At 41.5% G+C, this 22,590-nt stretch overlaps 1 protein-coding gene across 1 annotated transcript; it reads right to left on the bottom strand.

The window, feature by feature from the left end:
- Positions 1-320: 320 nt before the first annotated feature.
- Positions 321-9,678, bottom strand: sdr42e2 (short chain dehydrogenase/reductase family 42E, member 2). The gene is made up of 12 exons (XM_031872287.1): positions 9,601-9,678; positions 8,618-9,053; positions 7,426-7,521; positions 6,843-6,900; positions 6,440-6,558; positions 5,935-6,010; positions 5,441-5,523; positions 3,701-3,838; positions 3,421-3,486; positions 2,943-3,006; positions 2,768-2,841; positions 321-914 (listed from the first exon to the last, which is right to left on the bottom strand). The coding sequence occupies exons 2-12, from the start codon at positions 9,044-9,046 to the stop codon at positions 666-668; spliced, it is 1,452 nt and encodes a 483-aa protein (XP_031728147.1). The 5' UTR covers positions 9,047-9,053; positions 9,601-9,678; the 3' UTR covers positions 321-665.
- Between the last annotated feature and the right edge of the window lie 12,912 nt (positions 9,679-22,590).

The following is a 22,590-nucleotide window of genomic DNA, read 5'->3' on the forward strand; positions in this document are numbered from 1 at the left end:
TTCGATACATTCAAGGTAACATGAGGTGTTTCAACCACGAGTTCTGATTACTGCTTAGTCTGCACTTTCTTTACTCCATGTAAGGAACAAGTTGTTCTTGCCACTTTGCAAGTAGTTTTGTTACTTTTCCAGTAGCCATTTTCCTTAATAGATGACACGTATGTTTTAGAGTTCACTGCGAGTTCACATCAAGGACACAAAGTTCAAATGCATATTTTTACCATTACAGTAGAGGGAAGAGGACATTTATTGAAGGCATTTATTGTTACTGCTTTATTTCTAAACATGTACAAAATGTTAATTAAATATTAACTCTAAAGATGTGTAAATCAAAACAAATATTTATCAGAGAACCTGGAAACATGCTTAAAATACAATCAATGACATTTTAATATGTGTTATACAGTCTAATTAACTTCAAACGGTAAGAGAAATCAATAACATTCACACAACTGTAATACTTTTCAGCAGCCTGGTAGTTTCATCATTTAGAAAGTGGACACGTATACCAACATCAAAAAGATGGGAGAAATTATTACATAACCTGATGTTCTGAAGACTTATATTTCGGGAATTTTTATTTCATAAATAAGTCACATGTGGCGAGAATACATCATCAAACATTTAATTGCCTGTCCATCCAGTACTTTCACAGTGAACATTGTTTAGTTGGAAGAGACCATGCAGGACAGCATCAGCAACAGCAGGCTGAGGCCCAGCAGCAGCATGACGAGGAGGTGTCGGGGCAGCTGGGAGGTCCAGGAGACGCTGAAAAGAGCCGATCTGGAGCGAGGCTGTCTGGACTTCAGGTATTGCTCCACAGAGTCCACAAGGCTGTAGGGCTTCGGACAGTAGCCCAGCTCTCGACGGGCCTTGTCGATCTTGAAGGTGTGGCTCACAGCTATGTTCCTCACCTGCAGAGGAAGACATTTATGTCAAATGTAAGAATGTGTCATCAGGACGAAAAATCTCTCGAGACTCCAAACGCTGCGGCAGAGAAGTCCAGGCGAAAAGACCAAGTCAAAGGTCGTACTGTCAGGCTAATGGTTCACATTAACCTCAATTTGGCAATCTTGGTTTCACATTCTGATAGCCTGTGACTGATGGGTGCCTCCGGTTACTGCATCTTCTTACCGCTCGGGGATAAGGTGTCTGCATGTGAAGTGACAGAAGAGTTCAAGCAGACGTCAGTGAGACAAGAACAGTTCCTAAAAACTGTTTCCCAATTTTTCAACCCTCCCACAGAGGTCTTTTTTCGCACATGACGTAAAACCGCTTCAATCAGCAAATGCCTTTTACAAAAGACCTCCTCTGTATGACTCATGCCAGTTTGTATTGATCTACCTGTATATCAGCATTGTTGGACACACTGCAACCACAAACTGCTGAGTCCTGCTCATCCTGCCTGACCTGACAATCATCCTGACTTTAATCTCCCTCTGATAGCTATGACTTTTTTTTTTTTTGCTTCAATTTCCCCTAACTTGAGACAAATCAGCATTAAAAAAGTGAATTAAGCTTAATGACCAGTTGAGTCCTGAACCTTCGTGCAGCTCTCTGCAGTGTTTCAATTGTAGTTGAGTTGACATTTGAAACGGCATCTTCCTCCGTGTGGTTGCAGACCTGAAATTTATGGGAAAGGAAAAACACCTCTCGCACATAACATGAGAGCTGGCCGGATCACTTGAGCCCGGCCGAGAGGCTGCGCACCACAGCAACAGGCACTGTGCTGAGGTCACTTCCTGCAGACGTTATCGTGAACTTCCTGTTGTGACCCTCAGCAGTTTATGTTTTATTCACAGGACCATCATCGATCCCCGGGCCAGCAGCTGCCTGACAGAATGAGCTCCAGGTGCAGGCCCACGGGCTCAGCTTTGGTTTCTGTCTCATCACACATTCACGAGGACCTTACAGGCCATGACGGAGGCTCCTCAAGATGCACCGTAAAGGTCTCCCCTGGCAGGATTACTGCAAGCATCCCTCATCCTGATACGTTGTAATTCTTGTGTTTTGTTGTAACAGTACAGACCAGCGGATAGTACTAAAATACTTCTAGTGACTATGAGTACATTGGGACTTTGTTATTTGCCAATTTTTTGAATTTCTTAAAGGCTCTCTTTGGTTTTTCATAATTTATGCAGAAGAGATAGGATCAGACGAGGGAGGGGGAGAGCAAGGGTAGGAAAATACTCGTCCTAATGAAGTCTGTCGTCACTGTTGTGGGAGAGACTTAAACAAGAATGTACTCATGAGAGAGCAGGTAACCCATCTCCAACCAGGCGGCAACCTCCGGGTCTGAAAGGTGAAGCCAATGTGGAAGTGCCTTAAACTTGCATTCTATCTAATGGCCAGCAGGGGTCGACTCCTCTGGATGCAAAAAGTCAGACTGTATAGAAGTCAATGAGAAAATGACCCGACTTCTCACTTGATTTGTTACCTCAGTAAACATTGTAAACATGTGTTTATGGTCTCATTCACTAGTTTGTATCTTCTCCAATACAGCATGATGTTCATTTAGTAAATTATGGTCAAATGTAGAGTAAAATGGATGATAAAGCAGGGCATGCTTCAGGGCGTGGCTAGCTTAAGTTCATCCACAGCTCCACAGTGTTGTAACTTTCACCACTCTAACCATGTCATCCTGATCCAAGATGCACCTCACTTAGTTAATTCAGATCAGACAGATAAAAGAGCTTATTGAAGAAGCTGAGTGAAGTCTGAGAGAAAAAAATAAAAGTTTTAAAAGGCAGAAAAGAAGTCTAATTACCTCACTTCTGGTAAAGAGCAGGGGCACTCCTATCACAGGTCTCAGAACTACATGCAAATACTCCACCAGGATGGCTGAAAATAGAAGAAAATATACAACATACAGTTAGTGTAGCAACATGCCAAAGCATTTGCCAAATGAAATATGAGGGATATTTAAAAGGTCTACTAATTACCTGCTGAATAGACCAGTGAAACAGGCAGGTTTATCAACGGCCTGCTGTAGCCAAGCTTTTCAAACTGCAATGGTAACATGAAACACTTGTTTTGAGTTTTGACAAAATGCATTTCAATGTAAACTGCAAATATCCATAAAGGTTTAGAGGATTATGCAGGAGCTATTCTGATTTGTTTTTGCTGTCAGCAATTCCCACGAAAAGGCCAAAACTAACAACGTTCTAGTTTTCCTACTTAGTGTGTAGCACTCAGCCTCAAGCCCATTCATTCCTATTTGTGGATGTGAATCTTTAAAAATCTTTTAATAGTGTTCAGACAACATTGGAGCTTTACAGCACACACACACATCTATCAAGCTTTGGCTTCACAGACAATACTTGTTAGTGGGATAAATTCATTGTTGGTTTTGGTATTTTCATGAGATGTGTTGACATAAACAAAAACATAGAATATCACCCACCTTATCATTTAACTCACCAAAGGTGTCAACCACTCAAACAGATTGACGGAAACTCCATCATTAATGAAATAGGCCTGTCCACTCTGCAAAAGAACCAAAAACAGTGGGATAACTGTACTTTATCTTTATTTAAACTGCATGCATTCATCCATTATCTGTAACAGCTTATCCTTTAAAGGGCCGTGAGCCGAAACCAGCCGTCAGGCTGCATCCTGAGGGACTAATTAACTTAAAATACGACCAATACTCAAGTTATCTGTCTGTCTGTCCATTTATTGTCAGTTTGTCCTGACTCACAGCGACACAGCTCCTCTGCAGTGCGAGAGCCTCGGCTGCCAGCCTGTGGGCCTGCACCAGGTTATCTACATGCACCCAGTTCATCCTGGCCTCGGCGTCCCCAAACCTGAAACTGAACAACCGGCGCTCCACATTCACCTGAGTGTGAGAGAGAGAGAGAGAAAGTTGAGAGACATTGTTTGGTGGCTAGTGTTACATCATTCCCTTTTATTCATTTGTGTTTTCTGGCCACGTGTGTGTTTATCTTTTGCCAAAGTGTTTTGAAAACCACTGACATGCAAGAGTGAGAAATGAAGAGCATGACTAAGAGACAGCGCAGTTCAAAGCAATCAAGTCATTAACTTGGTGTGTTCAAGGCAGAGTTTGGCAACAGGCAAGAGCCAAGCAGTACATTTTGGGGAAAGAGGGCTGCCATAATAGAGTGCTTCAGGGATGACGTGTAGACCAACACAGAAGTTGGCATTGCAATGATTCCCTTGTCGAAAAGCCAAAAGGATTTTTCCATTTACAATCCAACTGTTCTATAATAATATATTTGAATGATGATGACTTCATTTTTACAGGCACTTGTGTCATTTTTCATGTATTTTGGGCTCCTGGCAGATTAATACTTAAAAAATTGACATAAAGCTGAGTGTGTGCAGAAAAAAGGATACTTTGCATGTGGGGTATAAGGACAGTTTTAAAGGTGCAAAACTAAAAGAAACATGCAAGTTGCCAAAAATGACCACAATCAACCTGGCTCCACACTCTTAGAAATAAGGGTTCCCGACACGTTCTTCCTGATGGGCTGAGGTTCTACCCAGAACCCTTTTTTGAGGAAAGGGTTTTTCAAGGTTCCATTAAGAACCCTTTTCATCCAAAGAACCCTTTTTAGATGAAAGAGTTCTTAATGGATTGTTGACAGCACGAGTGTTAAAAGGGACTCCACACCATCCCAAAAAACTGATCGTGAACCATGATTGTTATGGATTGCTCTGCACCACATCAGCCCCAGGCCTTTACGGTTCTAGATAAAAATTGGTTCTCGATAGACGCCCCCTGGGTGGGTTCTAGAATCTAGATGAAACCCTTGGAATATAAAAAGGTTGTTAGTAGAACCTCCTAGGTGGGTTCCTGTTAGCGCCCTCAAAAGGAGAAGAGGTTCTGGATAGGATCTCCAGAGAGAGTTCAGGGTGCACTTTCACAGAAGGTTATAGATATAACCCCTTAGACTGGGATCTAGGTAGAACCTCCTGAAATGGATCCACCAGGAATCTTTTAAAAAGTTTCTACTAGGAACCAAAAAGGGTTCTCCTATGAGGACAAGCCGAAGAACCCTATATTCTAGTTATAACCTTTATTTCTAAGAGCGCAGATTTAAAACTGTTTTCATATTAATAACTCAAACTTGCAGATAGCATAACTTATTGTATGCTAATGATTTATAATTATAATTGACAAGAGGATAAGGTTGAAGGCAACCAATAATATACAAGGCATAAAAAGTGAACTGTCTTGGCCACTCGGCCGAGAGTAAGCCCAGAACATAAACACCATCCTGCCCTTCAGACTGTACTGCTGCTTCTGTAACTGGACGCCTGGAGAGCTCCATCAATAATGTAAACCCTTCAGGCAGGAACACATTCTGCCAGGGAGGCTTCACGTACTGCAAGATGTTTATTTTTTCTAGCGGCAACACAAAAACAAATGAATCTTTAACATATGACAATATGTTTTATGAATGCGTAGGTCTCTCACCATCACTCTGTGGAGGTGTCTCCTCTCCTCTGGTCCGTAGATGCCACAGGGCCGCAGGATGCAGGTCCGAAGCAGACCTCCACCTTCACATGAGAGGATTCAAACCTTCACTGAATATATGCATACTTAAACTTTGACCTGCAGTCTGTAATGACAGCTCGTAGCTCTAAGCTTAATTTAATTTATAAGGCGACAGTCACTGATGGGGTGTCGGGTTACACTGAAGGAGGAAATGTGACGCTTCGCAACTGTTAATGTAAAGAATCTAGAGGAACTCGTAACCCATCAAAATGTATTAGAAAATTGTAAAATAGTCACGTGACTGCTGCACTACAAAGTGGAACTATCCTGTCCAGCTCTAAATTCAAACTGGTGTTTCTCTTTCCCGCAAACATTTTTTACACAGAAACCAAAATTTAAGGTTCCAATCTCCTCTTTCTCTCTTTGATGTAATTCTGTGATTAAGCTGTCGACACTGATCGATCGTTTCGCACCTTTGAGGGAGCATCCGTTGGCAGAGAGGACCATCTGCTCTGCAATCGCTTTAGTCCTGGAGTAGTGGTCGATGTGCTGACACGGGCAGAAAAATATTGAAAATGTATTAGTGTTGGCAAATGTGTGGGACTGTCGAATGTGTACATCCCTTAATGTTGCAGCTGGAAGAGGTGGGGCTGATTGATTATTAGGTACATTACAGTAAAAACATCATAATTTATTAGTTGATTATGTTTTGTATCAATACTCTCAATTTACAGAGTAACTAAAGTCATCAACTAAATGTAGTGGAGTAAAAAGTACAATATTTTTATCTGACAGAAGTAAAATATATAAATATTATAGTATAACATAAATGCATTAAGTAGGATAAAATGGAAACACTCAAGTAATGTGCAGGTACCTGAATATTGCACTTATAGTAAATGTACTTAGTTACATTCCACCTGTGCAATAGTCAGTTTGATCAATTTGTTTGTTTGATTTTATCTTTTTTTCACTCACTTCGTCGGGGGGCACAAATGGCACTGAAGCCTCATCTCCCTCCTCAATTGGTTTCCCAGCAAACACCACATTGATTGTACTGGTGTACACCAGCCTGGGGATGCTCCGCTCCTTACACACTGAAAGAGAGCAGATCACACACATCAAACACACATTACATCAAAGACTACAGGGAGGTTTCATGGGTGTTTGCAGATTCATAATAAACTAAGTTTTTGGCCTCAGAATATCAAATTAAGCTTGGAAATAGCAGACATGAATGGCATCAAAACATTACAAATAGCTCTGCTCCAATATTTACTTAATTCTTTATATCTTTAATTATTAACATTCTGAACTCATCAATTCATCACGGTGTATGTGGGACTATGATTAATAAGATCATTGTTACATGAATAATTACCGTTTATGACGTTATTTGTCCCTCCAACATTGACTGACTCCACCTGCTCTTTCCTCAGCTGGCAGACAGAGAGAATAACAACAATAATAATAATAAAAACAAAGAAAGCACATCCCTTATTTACTCCTTCTGTGTCGTTCTTTTCAGTGACGTAAACCTGCTGATGTACACCTCAGTTTGGGTTATTAAATGACATCAGAAATCCCAATCACTATTGTTTTGTCATCATGGAAGAACCTCTGTCAGCAATGGAATAAAAAAATGTTCATGTTATAGGAACACAATACTAATTTGGTGGAGCACGCAATGGCTCTTTACTAAATATATCATTGTTAAATGATATATTGATATATTTATAAAGCGATCAATAACACAATTGTAAAACAAGGCTGTTGCTCATCAACGTGTTTCTCTCAGTGAAAGTTTCAATTTCTAAGAGAAAGGTTCAATGAATACAAATGTAATTCTTTATTTTACTTCATCACGCTATGAACTTCCTCACTGTACAGTCTCTGTTTCTCCGACTTCTGTTTGAATGATTATGTGGCGAAAAGACGCATAAGAAGATATGAAGAGAAGTCACCTGTTCTGGTCCGGACATACCGTAAGACGCTGTGTGGAATATACAGTCGACCCCTTCACACACCTTATAGAGGGAAGAATAGTCCCGGATGTCACTCTGTAAGAAAGCAATTAATCAATGCCAGCTCTGCGGACGCTTATCTTAATTAGTTCTACTTCTTTTCAACCCTTTTACACTCTATCAGCACGAGCACATTTACTGTGTAAACGGACTGGATTTTGATAAATGGACATTATATAAAAAGCACTTCACAATAGCCTCTCATTCACACACACACACACACACCAATGGCAGCAGGCTATCATGCGACGTGCTGGCCAATTTGGTGTTCGGTGTCCTGCCCGAGGGCACTTCAACACGTGGAGGCCAACCCTGCGATCAGCGGACAACCGGCTCTACCTCGTGTATTCTCAACATCAGCAGTTTGACGAGAGAGCTTTGCAGTTTTAGAGTCAGAGTATGTGTGATCTATCCCATGAAAGGCTCAGTTGTAATTAAGGTAAGTGTGCCATGAGGCCTGCAGGTGGAACCTGAATCATGTCTCCGCCCTCTCTTAAGTTAACCAGTCAGCAGCAGGCGCTCTAAAGCGGATCACTCCCGTGTCTGTTTCCAGCCAGACTAACCGCGAGACACACTGACACTGGCTGAAGAAAGCAAATACTGGAGTCGGTTTTCAAGCAGGAGCAGTGTGGGTTATAAGGAAAACAGATTGTGTATGTTTTATGTAATGTAAACCCAAACCAAAGCTAGTATCCTAAAATATCTAATTATATATCCATTATTTACTGCAAGGTGTCAGACAGACTTTGAATGCATTTATAGTTTTGTTTCTTTGCACAGGTCATTGCATTAAATGTGTATGTTAAGATAAAAAAAAGATGTAATTTCAAAAAGAGAAAACTATTTTCTTATTAGCTGTAATTAATATGTAGTTTTGATATTGCTCATTGATAATTCATTTACATTTTTGTTAGATTCTGATCCTTTTCATAAACTATTTGAAGGTGAAAGTAATTGATATTCCTGCCATATTGTGCATCATTCTGGTTAGTAGTTCACAAGAAGTGGATTTTTAAAGCTTTCAGAAGTTATGAGTAAAACACAGGGAAAATTGGAAAAATAGAGAAATATTAGTTGGTACAATAGCAGCATTTAAAGCTAATTCTACAGGTGCTTCTTCGTTGTCCCATACCTGATAGAAGATGGCTCCATCAGGGGTATCACAGGGGAGCTTGCTCATGTCTAGAAGAACCACTGACATCCCCTGACTGGCCAGTTCTCTCCCCAGCCTGAACCCAAAGTATCCCCCTCCTCCTGTCACCAACACCTTCCCTGTGGAGACGCCTCGGGCCAGTGCTGCCTCCTCTCCCAGTCCGGACGCCGCACACTCCGGGTTGCTGCAGCCGGGCGCCGTGGCTCCGCTTACCCTGTGCCGAACGGCCACTGTCGGGCTGGAGGCAATGGCCGGGGCTGGGTGGTTGACCCACGGTTGGTGGGAGAGGTTGCGTATGTGGGGTCCACTAGCCTGCAGGCGACAAAGGGGGACACTGTGGCAGGGAAGCTGCTTCACCTGGCAGAGAGATCCTCCACGCTCACTCATGTTGGGACCGTACAGCTCCATGACTTTCCTGATGGGTGGAGGAGGGAAAATATTTATTATTCATTGTTTTAATATCATAAAAGATTGACCTAGGCTACAGCCTCTGGCCCCATCCAGGAATTTACACACATTACCCCAAAGTTTAGCAAGACATATTCAATATATTTGGAAACTTTAGGATCTCCACTAGAATTAAAAATGTAGTTCTGTGGATTTAAGCAATGACTGCATGACATGAGTTTGTAAATATTTGATAATGACCTGATGGATACTTAGTTTATAAGCTCATATGCCACGACACACTCATTACGAAATAAACACATGTACAATACTCATCAGTGAGCTATTACTCCATTGTACTTTAAGACAGTATATAGCCTACACATCCTGGAACTTCTGAACTTCGCCTACATGTCATAACAAGCAAAACTTCTACTGTATTTTTCTCCAAAATGACTCAGCTAATGTAACATTTAGCATACAAAGTGATGAATAAACGATACGTGGATCAGATTGCCATCACTTGTACACTTTAAACTTTCGAAATACTCAACTACTCACATTAATTCACATACCTTAATAGTCCATTCGACCTCTCACATCCATACCTGTGGCGGTTGGCTCATGAAACCAGTCTATACCTTCCCTTTCCTCTCGTGGTGCCTCCTGATGCATCACATCTCTCACCTCTCAATCACCTGCACCGTTACCTCAGGACTCTCCTACCGTAATGTCTGGATGCAGCGCGCAGCCCCGCCGCAGTGAGGATCACGTTTCCAGGAGCATCAGGTGGACAAGAAGCCACCTCTCAAGCTTACTTGAATTTAAAGCCCTGCTTCTTGGCAATACTAAATAGTGGCCAACTTTATTAACAGTTCGGTTGTATATTCAGTGTAATAAACTAATGCCACATAAACAACTGATAATATTCTGATATGAAACTATGAAACCTCTGGCCCGGCCCCAGCCATTTATAATCAGTGACTTGTTAAAAAGTGGTGCTGTTAATTCTCATCCAAATAGACATTATAGACCAGTAAGTCAGAGTGAAAAAGATACTGAGCATTTTTAAATTAAAGGCTTAATTAGGCTACAGTGTAAGGCTAAACATCTAAGGTGGGGCAAGAGGAAATACCGTAGTTTGTCTTCTTGAGCACAAGTCAAGCTACTTATTCAAACCGTATCCAAATACAATCATTCAATGACTCCACTATCCTCAGAACACCATGGCATCTAATAAAAAATTCTGTTTTTAGACAAATCTGTTGTGGAAGAAAACATAAGGTCATTAAAAGGAAGCTCTCTTTAACTAATGTATCTCCAACATGACAACGGGCCAAGTAAACCGCAGCGGTCACTTCCTGAGCACAGTGTGTTTGTTGAGCACAGAAATAGACACTTCATGTTTTATTTAGCAGACAGACGACCAAACCTGAGCTGACAGTTTAAAGCACTGAATGAAATTAAAGAGCGGCAAAAAAAATCTGTTGCAGCTGCCAAATGACTGGAGCTCTTTGAGTATCGAAGCAATTTTCGAGATAAACTGCAATACATTTGTTTTGATTGTTTTGTTTTTTTAAACGGGAAGTACATGATGTGTTGATTTAATTCTGATCCCAGATTGCATTTACCCTCATTTGGGTTAAATGGCAGCTCTTAGCACTGCTGTTGTGCGTCAGTAGAGATTGTTCTGTTTTTGTATTCATCCTCCCCATAAATATATCTGCAGAGGACAGGCATCACATTTAGTTACAATTTTACAAATCCACTTCAATGTTTACCTGAGGGTGAACATGGAGGGTGGTTGCTACACTTCAGCTTTAATCGCCATATGAGGCACCGTGCAGAGCGGCGGCCGTGAGCGAGCCAGGGGGCACGCTCACATGCACTAAAAGGCATGTACAGCCGGCCCGGCCATGAAAACAAAGCACAGAGAAGCTCGTATTACAACACACACAGAGGGATATTCACTCGCATTCTCTGCCCAGGTAGACATTACTCCACTATATATTGATAGCAAATATTATTTATGTAATGTGACTCACATTACACAAATATTTGTGTAATGTGACGTACATTAAAGAAATTAGATACAGATTCCTGGTAACACTGATAAGGGTGAGCGATGCTGTGTCATCAGAAAACTTGATGTAAAAGTGATTTATGCTCCAATTTTATGTCTTTATTTTTGAGAATGAATGGATAATCTTACATTGTTTGGCCAATAACTATATTAAGATAAACCAGTCTTAGTTAATATTCTGTGCTTGTGATTTTAAGTGTGTGGTTGCTTCTGGCTTCACTATAAAACTATAAAAACACTAAACAAATCCATCCTAACCCACTGCCTTCTTTCTTTTGCTGCTCATTTGTTATTTCAGCACTCGGTGTGATAAAAGGATTGAGTTACTCTCTCATTAAATGCTGCAAAGAACATCCATGAATCACAGTCTGCAGGGAGCCATCACCTGGTCTGAACCAACCCGTCTAACCCGCTGCAGCGCGGAGGGGATGGAGTGCTGTGGTAGCACGGCAGACCTCTCTTGTCTACAACCTTGCCTAGCCCTCCCCCCCCGATGTGAACATCACTCGGAGGACTGGAAAGAGGATGGATCACTGTGATTAGCCGCAAGCTCCCAGTGTGGTGTGGAGGGCGCCCAGAGCTACTGCAATGATCAAAGGAGAGATGTGGAAGACAGAGAATTGTGCCAGATGCAACGTTCAGTAGGGTGTCCTCTAATGAATATTTAAAATATGAAATGCCAATGAGCTAATGACCATCATAAAAACTGTTTATATGAACTGAAGTTTCAGTTTTTAGTGAAACTTTGGATATAATTATTTTGTATACAAGCACATGCAGTGGTATTTCCCCCTACTCAGTGCTCCAGTGAAAGCGTTGCCACCTTGTGCCAGCTCGGTGACTAATACAGAATATTCTGAAAAAAAATATTATTAATTGTTTGGGTCTTGACATCACAACATCAGCTATATATTGTACATCTGGGAGAGAAAAAAATAGACAAAAAAGCACAAATTAGAGTCTTATTTTTCAGTCCTGGTTCTTAGACTTCAGTACACTTTGACTCTAGAATAAGAGAAACAAGAATACTCCCACAGATATGACCAATGGGCAGCAGGGGGCACCAAACAACAGCATTTGAAACACTGCAGATTAGTTAGAGGTCAAAGATGGTTTTGTTCTCTCTTATTCCAGGTGAGCTGATCTAGAATCAGGGCACCGTGATGAGTTAAAATGTTATGCTTGATCAGTTGCTCCTGGTCATCTTCAGTCCTCTGGTAGAACAGACGGTTTTTCATGCTCTGATTCCGGATGTTTCTAAACCAAAAGGGGAGAACAGAGGTTCATGCTCCCATGGGCTTCTACGTTCTTTCATAAATCAAAGAAACAAAGGCTGACGATGACTCATTGAATTATAAAAAAAACTCTTTTAAACTCACAAGAATGTACATTAATGTACAAAAGAAATAACAAAAGACAGAATTACACACTCCAAAATCCAGTGAAACCTTCAATGGGGATTCATGGCAGATGAGTAAAATCCAAAAAAATAAATCACTTTGAATGCAGCAAACTCACACCCACACTGGATGACAGGGCCTCAGTCCCTGATGGGTGGAAGGATTTTTGAGGTAAAGGAGCAATCCTTATTCACACAGCGTCATGCTGAAACCCAGCCTGTCAAAAAATAGAGAAAGGATACTAAAGAGATATAAGACAAACTCAAAATGTGCTCTTGAGGGAACTAACAAGAAAAGCAGAAAAATGTACCAAAATACCTTCACACATCACCAATAAATGGCCTAACTCTCAGTGTCACACTGTCAAAGGCAATGAAAAATGCCCCATAATTATGTTATCATGTTAAGTGCCTTTAAACTAGTCCAGTTACAAATGGAGCAATTACCAAACATCTTTGCTTTTAATACCCTTCAGTGAACATTATTGCAAAATTCTTTTGATGTTGGCAGGTATATTTTTTGGTTGAAATGAGTAATTGAAGAGGATTAGTCATCTCATTGGGAGCTCTGAGGTCACACTATGTATAACATCCCCGAGAAACACTAGTGTGATAAAGTGGGACACGGAGAGAAAGGAAGCTGCACAGTGAGAGGAGGATGAGAGGCAAGGCAGTGGACGAATGTGAACTTCACAGTGAGGTTAGAGTCAGCAGGTCGCCCAAAGCATTACAATTCAGACAGAATTAGCAATCAGCTCCAGACTCTGAGAACCATTATGTCGCTACTAAATTTCACGACAATCCATCCACTAACATATTTCGGTCTGGACCCAAATGATGGACTGACCGACATTGCCATCCGTAGAGTCACGCCGCTATCATGGCTGAAAAAAGCATGAAGAACAAGCAGCATTACTCATTTACTCTGCTCTTTAACTGTTTACACAGACAAACACACACATACTTAGGCACAGCACTAAAGAGACACAAGAGATAAGTGTGGCTGAAGAGGGGCTTCGAGTTGCAGTAAAGATGTCAGTAGTGGCTATTATTTTACCAAAAGAGGAAGTACTTGAGGGGTAGCGAGCGGGATGTATTGATACAGGATCACCGATTCGCTGATAAAGGTTAATTAAATCCTTTAATAAAAAAAAAAAGAGAGAGTTGGTGTTCTGCTCTCTTACCCGACCCACGAAATGTAATGAATATAAAAGAGCATATGGGCCGTCTACACTGCAAAAATGAGACCGGAGAAAAGAGAAGACAGAAAAGGAAGTGTTCCTCAGTGACCTACAGTCAACCTTAAACACAGGAAAGTAAATTACCATCAGCCACCAGCCAAACTCTTGACCGTGGGAGACGGGCAGCCAGCCAGAAATTATGAAACTTTTTTTTTTTAAATACACTGAAAGCATACTCAGTACTCTAAGAAGTACACTGAAGTTGCATTAAATTGAAACCACTTCAGTTAATATATTTAAAGTTTTATCTAAATTAAAGTCTAAAATTGCCTCAAGGCTCCAAAAACACTGGATTCTACATTTCCCACAATGCAACTCAACAGTGTTCTTCTTATTTGGCTACAGTTCTCACTGTGCCTCCATATCAGGTGATTCTACTATATCAATTATATTATTCTTATTTGTCAGTTTGCCTTTATTAATCCCCAGCTTTAACTTTTTACTCAATCCCTTACAAAAATTTGTTTGTCTTTGCTAAAACTAGCTTTTGATGTATGACCAAAACTGGTTAAATGATGTCAGTACAGCTGTTGGATTTTTAAAAGCTAGCCTCTGATTTGGCCGGTGAATGAAGCTCGCTTGCTTCCAGCCTCGCTCTGAGAGATAAAAGGAGAAAGCTATTACGAGAAAGTGGCAGAAAAGCCCATAATTCCTTAGAGGACGAAACTGGAAGCTTGGGACGAAGATGATGGCGGCACTGCTCCTTCAAGGACAGATTAAAAAAAAGGAGGGGGGTGTAAAACTCCTGCTGGTGTACCAGAGACGGTTTTGTCCGACCGATAGGAGTCAAACAAAACAGTAGCTTAGTAACAGAGAATATGATGGATATTTTGTGAGACAGCAACAAGGATCTCATCATTTGTAGATTCCTTAGTTCTGCTTCTTTCTGGCAGTCAGAGGGACGTTTGGTCAGAATACTTTGCTCTCTTAATCAACCTGAATCAATATTTTGCAAAAACCCAAGAGAAGGCTGAACAGCAGCACAGATAATATTGTAGCAGAATCTGACAAACAGCTTTTACTCTCAGCCCGCTGCTGTTAAGATCAGAGGCTTACAAGCGATCAATATTTGGCAGTTAGCTTTCAATCCATCGCTCCAGAGCCCGAGCAGCCCGAGCACCTGTCCTGATGCACCTGATGACTCGAAGCAAAGGACGGGAGAGGAGAGAGGGCGAAACGCTTGTTACATAATAACCCTGCCTTCATCTGCAGCTGAAAAACAAGATATGGAATAACTATAAAGTGAAAAGAATACATGTGCACATGTTTTATAATTGCAGAGAAAGCCAAGGAGAGGACAAACAGATTACAGTCACCTCCTTTATTATCACAACGACTGCAGCGTCCTCCACTCGACCCTGACAGAGGCTGTTAGTCTGGCTCAGCTCTGATCTCCCTCCACTACACAGTGGCGTCTCTCCTGCTCTCTAACGCACACATACGTACAATAAAACACAGCAAAGGTCTTAGGAGTTGGAGTTGAGATGCTGAGTTACTTTTCACTCTGACATATTTTCAAACCACATTAATCATTAATATCCACTGGTAAAAAAAAACAACAACAATATTTTCTTTGTGTGTTCAGCAGTTATTGTTTGTGACACAAAGGTCTATTCAGAAATAGCTGCTGCAGTCCCAGCATGCACCGGTCCACAGTCGGCCACGGTGTGTGGAGTGCTGCTGAGGGCTGAAGAGTAGAGAGTTATTAAAGAGAAGGTGACGGGAATGTGAAAAGAGAAACGGAGAGTGAGGAGGAGATTGTTCAGTGTTTTTACTGCTACTCTTAGATAAGCTAATCAATACCTGGCTGCAGCTTTGTACTTAAAGGGATAGTTTGGGTGTTTTAAAGTGGGGTTTGTATATGATACTTATCCATAGTCAGTGCATCACAGCCAGTTTTAAGAAGCAGACACCTAAAAGAAGGCCGACCTGAAAACAAATCAACATAAAGTTTAAGTGTACGTTATATTTGAATATGTTCTGAAGGGGGAAGCTTGTGAGATGTATTTTATTTCATCATGTCAGCAAAGTCAGCAGTGAATACAAGGTGTGCAGCTTTATTTCTAAGCTCCCAATTGGACATGCTATTTGTATCCTGTGGACTTATTAAAATAGATTGTTCCTGGCCCGAAATGACAGTCACCAGAGCAGGCAAATGGCGTCTCGGTGGTCAGCAGCTGAGCAGAGCTTCTTTTCATTGCCGTTCTGTTGCGAGGGCAACAGCATTGGTGCAAATTTACTTCCTGTCACTGCAACAGGAAATACAAAAGGTGCCCCAGGCGCTTTAGATTATGTTGTGAAGCATGCGCAATAAATACTTTGAGGAATTGATGTCGACACTAATTCTCAATTAATTTGACAAAACTTAACAAAAAGCATTATCCCCATAGACCACCATTATGAAAGAGACCGTGACATTTATAACATAGTTTACAGCACAGCTACGACTGTAAGCGGGCCGTCTAATGCTCTTTATGTGATGTTAGAATGCACATATCTGAAAATGTTTCCTAAAGCCCAGCTTTGTTTGCGTGACATCATACCAAAGTAAAGTCTAGCTAAGGTATACACGTCTTGTAGTACATCCACGGGCTCTTTAGAATAAAAGTTATTTGTCCTTTGCTGCCAAGACACAACTGCAGGAAACCGGATCATATGTGGAAGTTCTGTGAGTTATTTCCAGCTCTTTGAGTCTTCAGGGCTTTTCAAGAAGATGGCCGAGGATGATGACAGCAGGCCAGCTAGAGGCCTTTCTTTAGGGCCTAAAAGCGGTTATACTCTTTTCTCCTCTTCTCTCGAAAGCATTGTTGACTATGGATAAAGAAACAAGCTCCTCTGTCCAACAGGAAACAGAAGCCTACATTATCATATGAGTGTGTGTGTGTGTGTGTGTGTGTGTGTGTGTGTGTGTGTGTGTGTGTGTGAGTGTGTGTGTGTGGGTGTGTGTGTGTGGTGTGTATGTTTGCACATTCACACACATTTAATCCTCTCTCGCGTCTCGCCCGTCCTCACACAGGCGCAGACTGTTCTCACATGTACCCACACATTCCCCAGTGACTCATCTAAAATAACACGAGAGCCATATCAAAATAGACATTAATACCCGAGTGAAAATAAACGGTGGGGCCCAGCAGAAATAAACACTGGTCAGCTAGCTCGGTCTGTGGGCCGTGAGACTGCAGAGCTTGCAGCCTCTCCTCCATCTCCTGCTGGTGCAACAACATACCAAACACATCCACGTCCTCAGGGAGCTGCAGGCCGAAGTGACCGAGCCGCTCTTCGGGATACCACAAGGTTGTCTGGTGAATAACGAGTGCTTTCACCGGGGCGAAACAATTGAAGGGATCTATATCAGCAGTAACATCTTGGGACGTGATGACTGACAGAGGTGATTTGAGTGATTGGGCTCATATGGGGTTAAGATAAACGGCTTTAAACGGTGTGTAAGAGGAGGATTTAGTGGGCTATCTGGGTTATTTTCCACTAAACAGAATATTCGGAGAGCAAACTCACTGAGTCTAGTCTTGAGAAACAGGTGTATATTTTGCTCAATGAGTCAGCAGTGTGACTTCATGACATTATTTTAGGATCATTTTCTTAAATCATCAACCAGGTGGAGTTCAAAATTAAAATAATCAAATGAACCATTCACAACATCATACTCCGAAGCATTAGTGATCAACAACCAAACGAACTGCCTTGTAGAAGACTAGAAGACTGTGACATGGAGAAAAAGTGGAGTAAGTGGACCTTGAGTCAAGATTTACTTTTGCACAGTTGATTGTTTCAGTGCTCACGCTAATAGTTATACTGAGCCTGAGAATATTGGGCGTGTTGTAAATGTGTGCATTGGCATTGAATCAATGAATGAAATGTACAGGACAGCAGATATGATGGCGTTAAACGGCACCTGATATCAGTGGTCAGTGAGTAGAAAGCTGCTGGTCCCTTGTTGCTGCCACAGCAGGGATCACAGCCACTTTACAACGTTAACATACAGTATTAAATTGTAAAATCTGACTCATGTCCAGCATCATATTCCGTTAAAGCGACCATCACTCAAAGTCTGGTATGACACCACGAGGTGTGATTCATTTTCATGTTTTCCTGGCACGGACACAATGCCAGAAAACTACAAAACAGCTTGACAGATTCATGCTGGAGGAAGAAAAACTCTAATTTGTTACGCTGAAAAGCCTATTGATCCACTGGTAGCTTACGATCAGTGAAGTATGTTGACAGGCGGACTTTATGTCCTTTGACGTTACACTTAATGATCATCTGGGTAACATAAATAACTGATAATTGACTTAATGAATGGTCAGATGTTTACCCTGTGATACAGATACCGACTGGCTCCGTTGGTTGAGATGTCTGTCCTGTTCCAGCTCAGTTAAACAGTCAGGAGGTGATGTGACTGCAGCAAACACACCAGTCACAGGTGCACTCAAAGAACTGTGGCAGCAGCTTTGTTCAATTTGTGCGTGTGTGTGTGTGTGTGTGTGTGTGTGTGTGTGTGTGTGTGTGTGCATTCAGCCACATCTGTTCGTACACTCGGGTACACCTCAGTGATAGCCGATGTCCTTTGCAATTCAGTGTTGATGGTGTGGTGCTAACATGTGTTTGTGTTTATTCGTGTTTTAGACTTCTGGCATTGTCAGAAACACACTGTGCAGAGCAGGAAGTCCAGCTGTTTGCCTGTTGTTGTCACAAACATGACAGCAACAGGGAGAGTGAGACAGAGTGACGCAATGACACAGGGCCTGCTGCAGCTCTGACTCTGGAGCTGCAGAGCAGGACTGGCAATTTGAAACGAAAGCAGCAGGAGTAGATTTGTTTTTGTCAGCTTGTTGTTGTTTTTTCTCGCCTGCAGCAGATCTGCTGTGTGACGGATGCTGACGAGCAGCAGACAGACATCCGTCTGGGAGGAAACATCACCGCATGGCTCTGCTGGGCCTCTGTCTCCCACCTACTGACCGATCGATACTGCAGCTAAAGTTAGCACCAACAAAGACTCTCACAGGCCTCAGACCAGCAAGTCTCACATCGCTGTCTATGCAGTGTGTACGTTGCACTTTTACTGCTTGCATAGTCATTGTTCACAGCGGATATACAGTATGTGTGACTGTAAAAGCTGCGTCCAATATACAGGGTGAAAATGAATGCATCTGAAATAATATACTATAATATTATATATTAAAATTAATATATCATAATGATAGGAGTGTAAGCTGTGACCTGGTACAGTCAAAAAAAATCTTGATGATGCACAATAAGTTTTTCTCAATGTTAAAATAAAAACAATGTTTGGACCAATAAAGAATATCTAGACGGTGATTTATTTTTTAATAACAGCATCTAGGTGGAGAGCTCTGAATCAATAAGGTATTTTATAGTTTGATATTAAACATTCATTACTGCATGTCATTGAAAACATATATCTCTTTTTTAGAGTTCCCCATCCACTAAAGTGTATTTTGCTTTGTTTGAACTTCACTGTGCAGAACGCTGTGTGTGTGTGCACTAGAAAGCTGTTTTCATATCAGTCTGCAGAAGAAGGGAACGTTTCTCTGTTCTCATCTTCAATCTGAGTTTAACAGAGACAGAGAGAGACAGACAGACATATACATAGATAGATATATAGATAGATACTGTATATAGATACATAGACAGATAGATAGATAGACTGATTGATTACATCAGCGGGTCCTCAGGTGGAGCACAGAAGGCTGGAGCAGCCTCTCACGAGAACAGATGGCGGCCATGTTTCCATCTAAGTGCGCTTTGGCACCGTGCTGATACATTCATCTATTTCAGCGGGCAGGACGCCACACTGTAAACCATGAACACAACCTTCATGGAGGGAGCACTGTGTGCACACGTTTGCTTTATAAAATATAGGGGAATATGTGCTGATGCAGCATATACAGTATCCACTGAGAATTTTCTCACCGCTCCTTTCACCCACTCAACTCATGTCACGTTAAGGCACCTATCAGTGTGTGTGCAGCACCAAACAGGAGTGGATTTCAATTAGATTAGATCGATATTGTCTGTCTTCGATCTGAAACAGCAATCTGCTTAATGACATTAATAATGGCGCAGAGACAAACAAGGTCCTTGGCTGGAATTGCCAAATGATGCACAACACCTATTTGTGTCTGAGTCAGTCCTCCAGAGCAGTTCTTCTGCTTCTTCTTGAATCTCTTTTCATTGTCTCTGTGAATGTGAAAACAAAACTATACAGACTAGAGCAGAGTCTACACATTACGGATCAGCAGATGGCCGACTCTTGTTAAATGACAGACATATTCACTTCATTAGAAAGGCATCACTGCTTGATGATGTCTCATTAAACACATTGGGCTACCCAGCAGCAAAGTGTAACATTTGCACAGGAAACATCCGCTAACAGAAGTCGTGTTGCAATAATTCGTCATTATGCAGTTTGACTGACCTCATAAAACCACTTGAGGTCTGGATAGAGCAGCACTTACTTGTCCAGTTTATTTCAAGCCAACATACTGTATTATATGTGAATTGTTGCAACGCTCATTTTAATTCATAATCAAAATATGGATATTGTGGAAGGTTTTATAATCACCTACAAAGCAGAGTGCACATTCCTTTCTGAGCAAACCGACTGGTTAGATATAAAAGTATTTTGTTACAGAGAAACGTCTCACCTCCATCTGGTCTTAGAGAGAGAACTGTTCTGGGATCTGTCAGTGTTCATCATTTCTCCAATAACTCACTATTAAGCATCTGCTGCCCATCAGGGGGGCCCCGACAAAATCAAGGCTAGCAGTCTCATCTGCGAGTCCTCCTTTATACAATGACTTGTCCCCCCCGGTGCATGTGCAGGGTGATGGAGGGTAAAATATAAAACAGACTCTGGGGGGGGGACGTTTGGGTAAAAGCAAACAAAGAAAACACTGCAGGAGCATCAAGAAGAACTAATACATGTATTCTGCTTACGCGATGTGTTCTGTTTTGATGAATAGAGATGAGAAGTGTTTTATTTGACATACAGAAAGACTGCTTGTACCTCTTATTACATAAAAACCTTAATGCCTCATTAAAAGGCTGAAATTGCATTTTATTAAGATTCTAAACATGCACTACTTGTTCATTTGTCTTTTCTCTTTCTATGTTTATTGTGACCAAAATATTAAGGAAAACCTACTTGGCAATAACTAAATTCTGATGCCTGAATAGTTCAAATTTCACACGCCAGTATTTAAACAAAATAAAGGGTTTAAGATGAAAGACAAATGACGTACGAGGAGCTTTGTGTGACAGCTGAGATCAAATATTCATAGGTGCATTTGTCTGCGATTCCTCAGAGAGCAGAGCCGCTGTTTGGACTGATGTGAGCCGCTGAGCCGAAATGCTGTGACCTTCTGGAATCCTAAATGGAAACACTACTCGTGCTCAACTCGGGCGCTGCAGGTCACTGAGAGGCTGATGGAGGTGAAGTCCTGAGAGGAGCGGTGGCGTCTCATCTTCAGCCGCACAGCGACAGGGAGGAAATAGACGAGTGAATGAACCCGACTCGTCCAGCTGAGTGCGAGACAAACATGAATACAAAGACCTATTAATGGTCGCTAGAGGCTTAGAGCAGGTTTCATGAGCCTTAAAGGAATAGGTCGGCATTTTGCTAACTGTCATTTGCCAAGCAAATAAAGCTCCATCTCCAAAATGTCACGCTATTCCTTTAAGAAAAGAAAAATCCTTTAAAACTGTCCTTTTGAAGGTTGACTTGCAATCAAAAGCCATCAATGCCAGAAGCTATGACAAGTCAGTTTCCTTCAGAAACACACCAAATGATTCTGGCAAATCTAGCAAGGTTGACATGAAGGTTGCAACTCCTGCAAGTCCTCTGAAAACATTGACAGCCTTCAAAGTCTACGCACGCTTTTATGCAGAGTGTAAAACCTGTGATGCGCTCAAAACGGTGAGAAACTACGGTGCTATGTGAAGGAAAATGTTCAAGCTTCAAAAGGATCGACTTAAATACGACCACTTAGCCCAGACGATACTATTCTAAAAATAGATTTCAAGGCCACTAAACAGCATTCAACAGATGCACTCTGGCAACACCGATAGCCCTTCCCACTGATGCATTCTGGGTGGCTGCCCTTGAAGCCGGTTTTTGTCGGTTTTTCTCAGACTTAATGAATTCGGAGTGGAAGGACATTCGAGTCACATCCTGCAGAAGTAGCACTCGGATTTTAAGCTTAATAGGTGATGGAGAACTCCTCTGATTGAAGGATCTGCTTATCATTCAAGCTATTGATTAGATTCACATCTCCTTAAATAAGCACAATAAATCATAAAGACTGTGTCACACACACGTTTTTTTTCCTCTTTTTATTCAGTGATAAATAATTTCCTATGATCATAGGCTTTATGTGAAGACATCCGATCTAGGCAAGAGACAAATTAGAGGGCACACGTCGCCACCATTAGAAAATAATAGCAGAAACAAAAACAATGAGGTAAGAAGTTCTCTTTTTTTATACATTTGTGGTGCTTCTATTTCTGTTGCCTATAACTGTTGAACGCACAGTGCTTCCTAATACAGCCTGCCTTTTGTGTGTCTGTACATTATTAAACAAAAACAGGTCATCATGGCACAATACTGAACCAACCGACGCAGGGAGGGCACTGCAAAGTGTGGAGCCAGCAGAGTACATCATCATCAGACCGGGAGGAAGACAAGCAGAGCGGGAAACAGAAATACAAAACTAAACTCTTAAGACTTGGCGGCAGAGCTCCGTGATTGATTCAAAACACACACACACACACACACACACACACACACACACACACACACACA

The sequence above is a fragment of the Anarrhichthys ocellatus genome, unplaced genomic scaffold, assembly GCF_004355925.1.
Source record: "Anarrhichthys ocellatus isolate YVR2014 unplaced genomic scaffold, GSC_Weel_1.0 scaffold62, whole genome shotgun sequence".
Classification (NCBI taxonomy): Eukaryota; Metazoa; Chordata; class Actinopteri; order Perciformes; family Anarhichadidae; genus Anarrhichthys; species Anarrhichthys ocellatus.

Excerpts from the sequence above, each read along its gene's own strand:
- sdr42e2 (XM_031872287.1), bottom strand. The coding sequence starts at position 9,046 with ATGGAGCTGTACGGTCCCAACATGAGTGAGCGTGGAGGATCTCTCTGC. Across the intron at positions 6,011-6,439 it reads CATTTGTGCCCCCCGACGAA|CACATCGACCACTACTCCAG; the intron begins GTGAGTGAAAAA and ends TGCCCGTGTCAG. Across the intron at positions 3,487-3,700 it reads TGCAGAGGAGCTGTGTCGCT|AGTGGACAGGCCTATTTCAT; the intron begins GTGAGTCAGGAC and ends GTTCTTTTGCAG.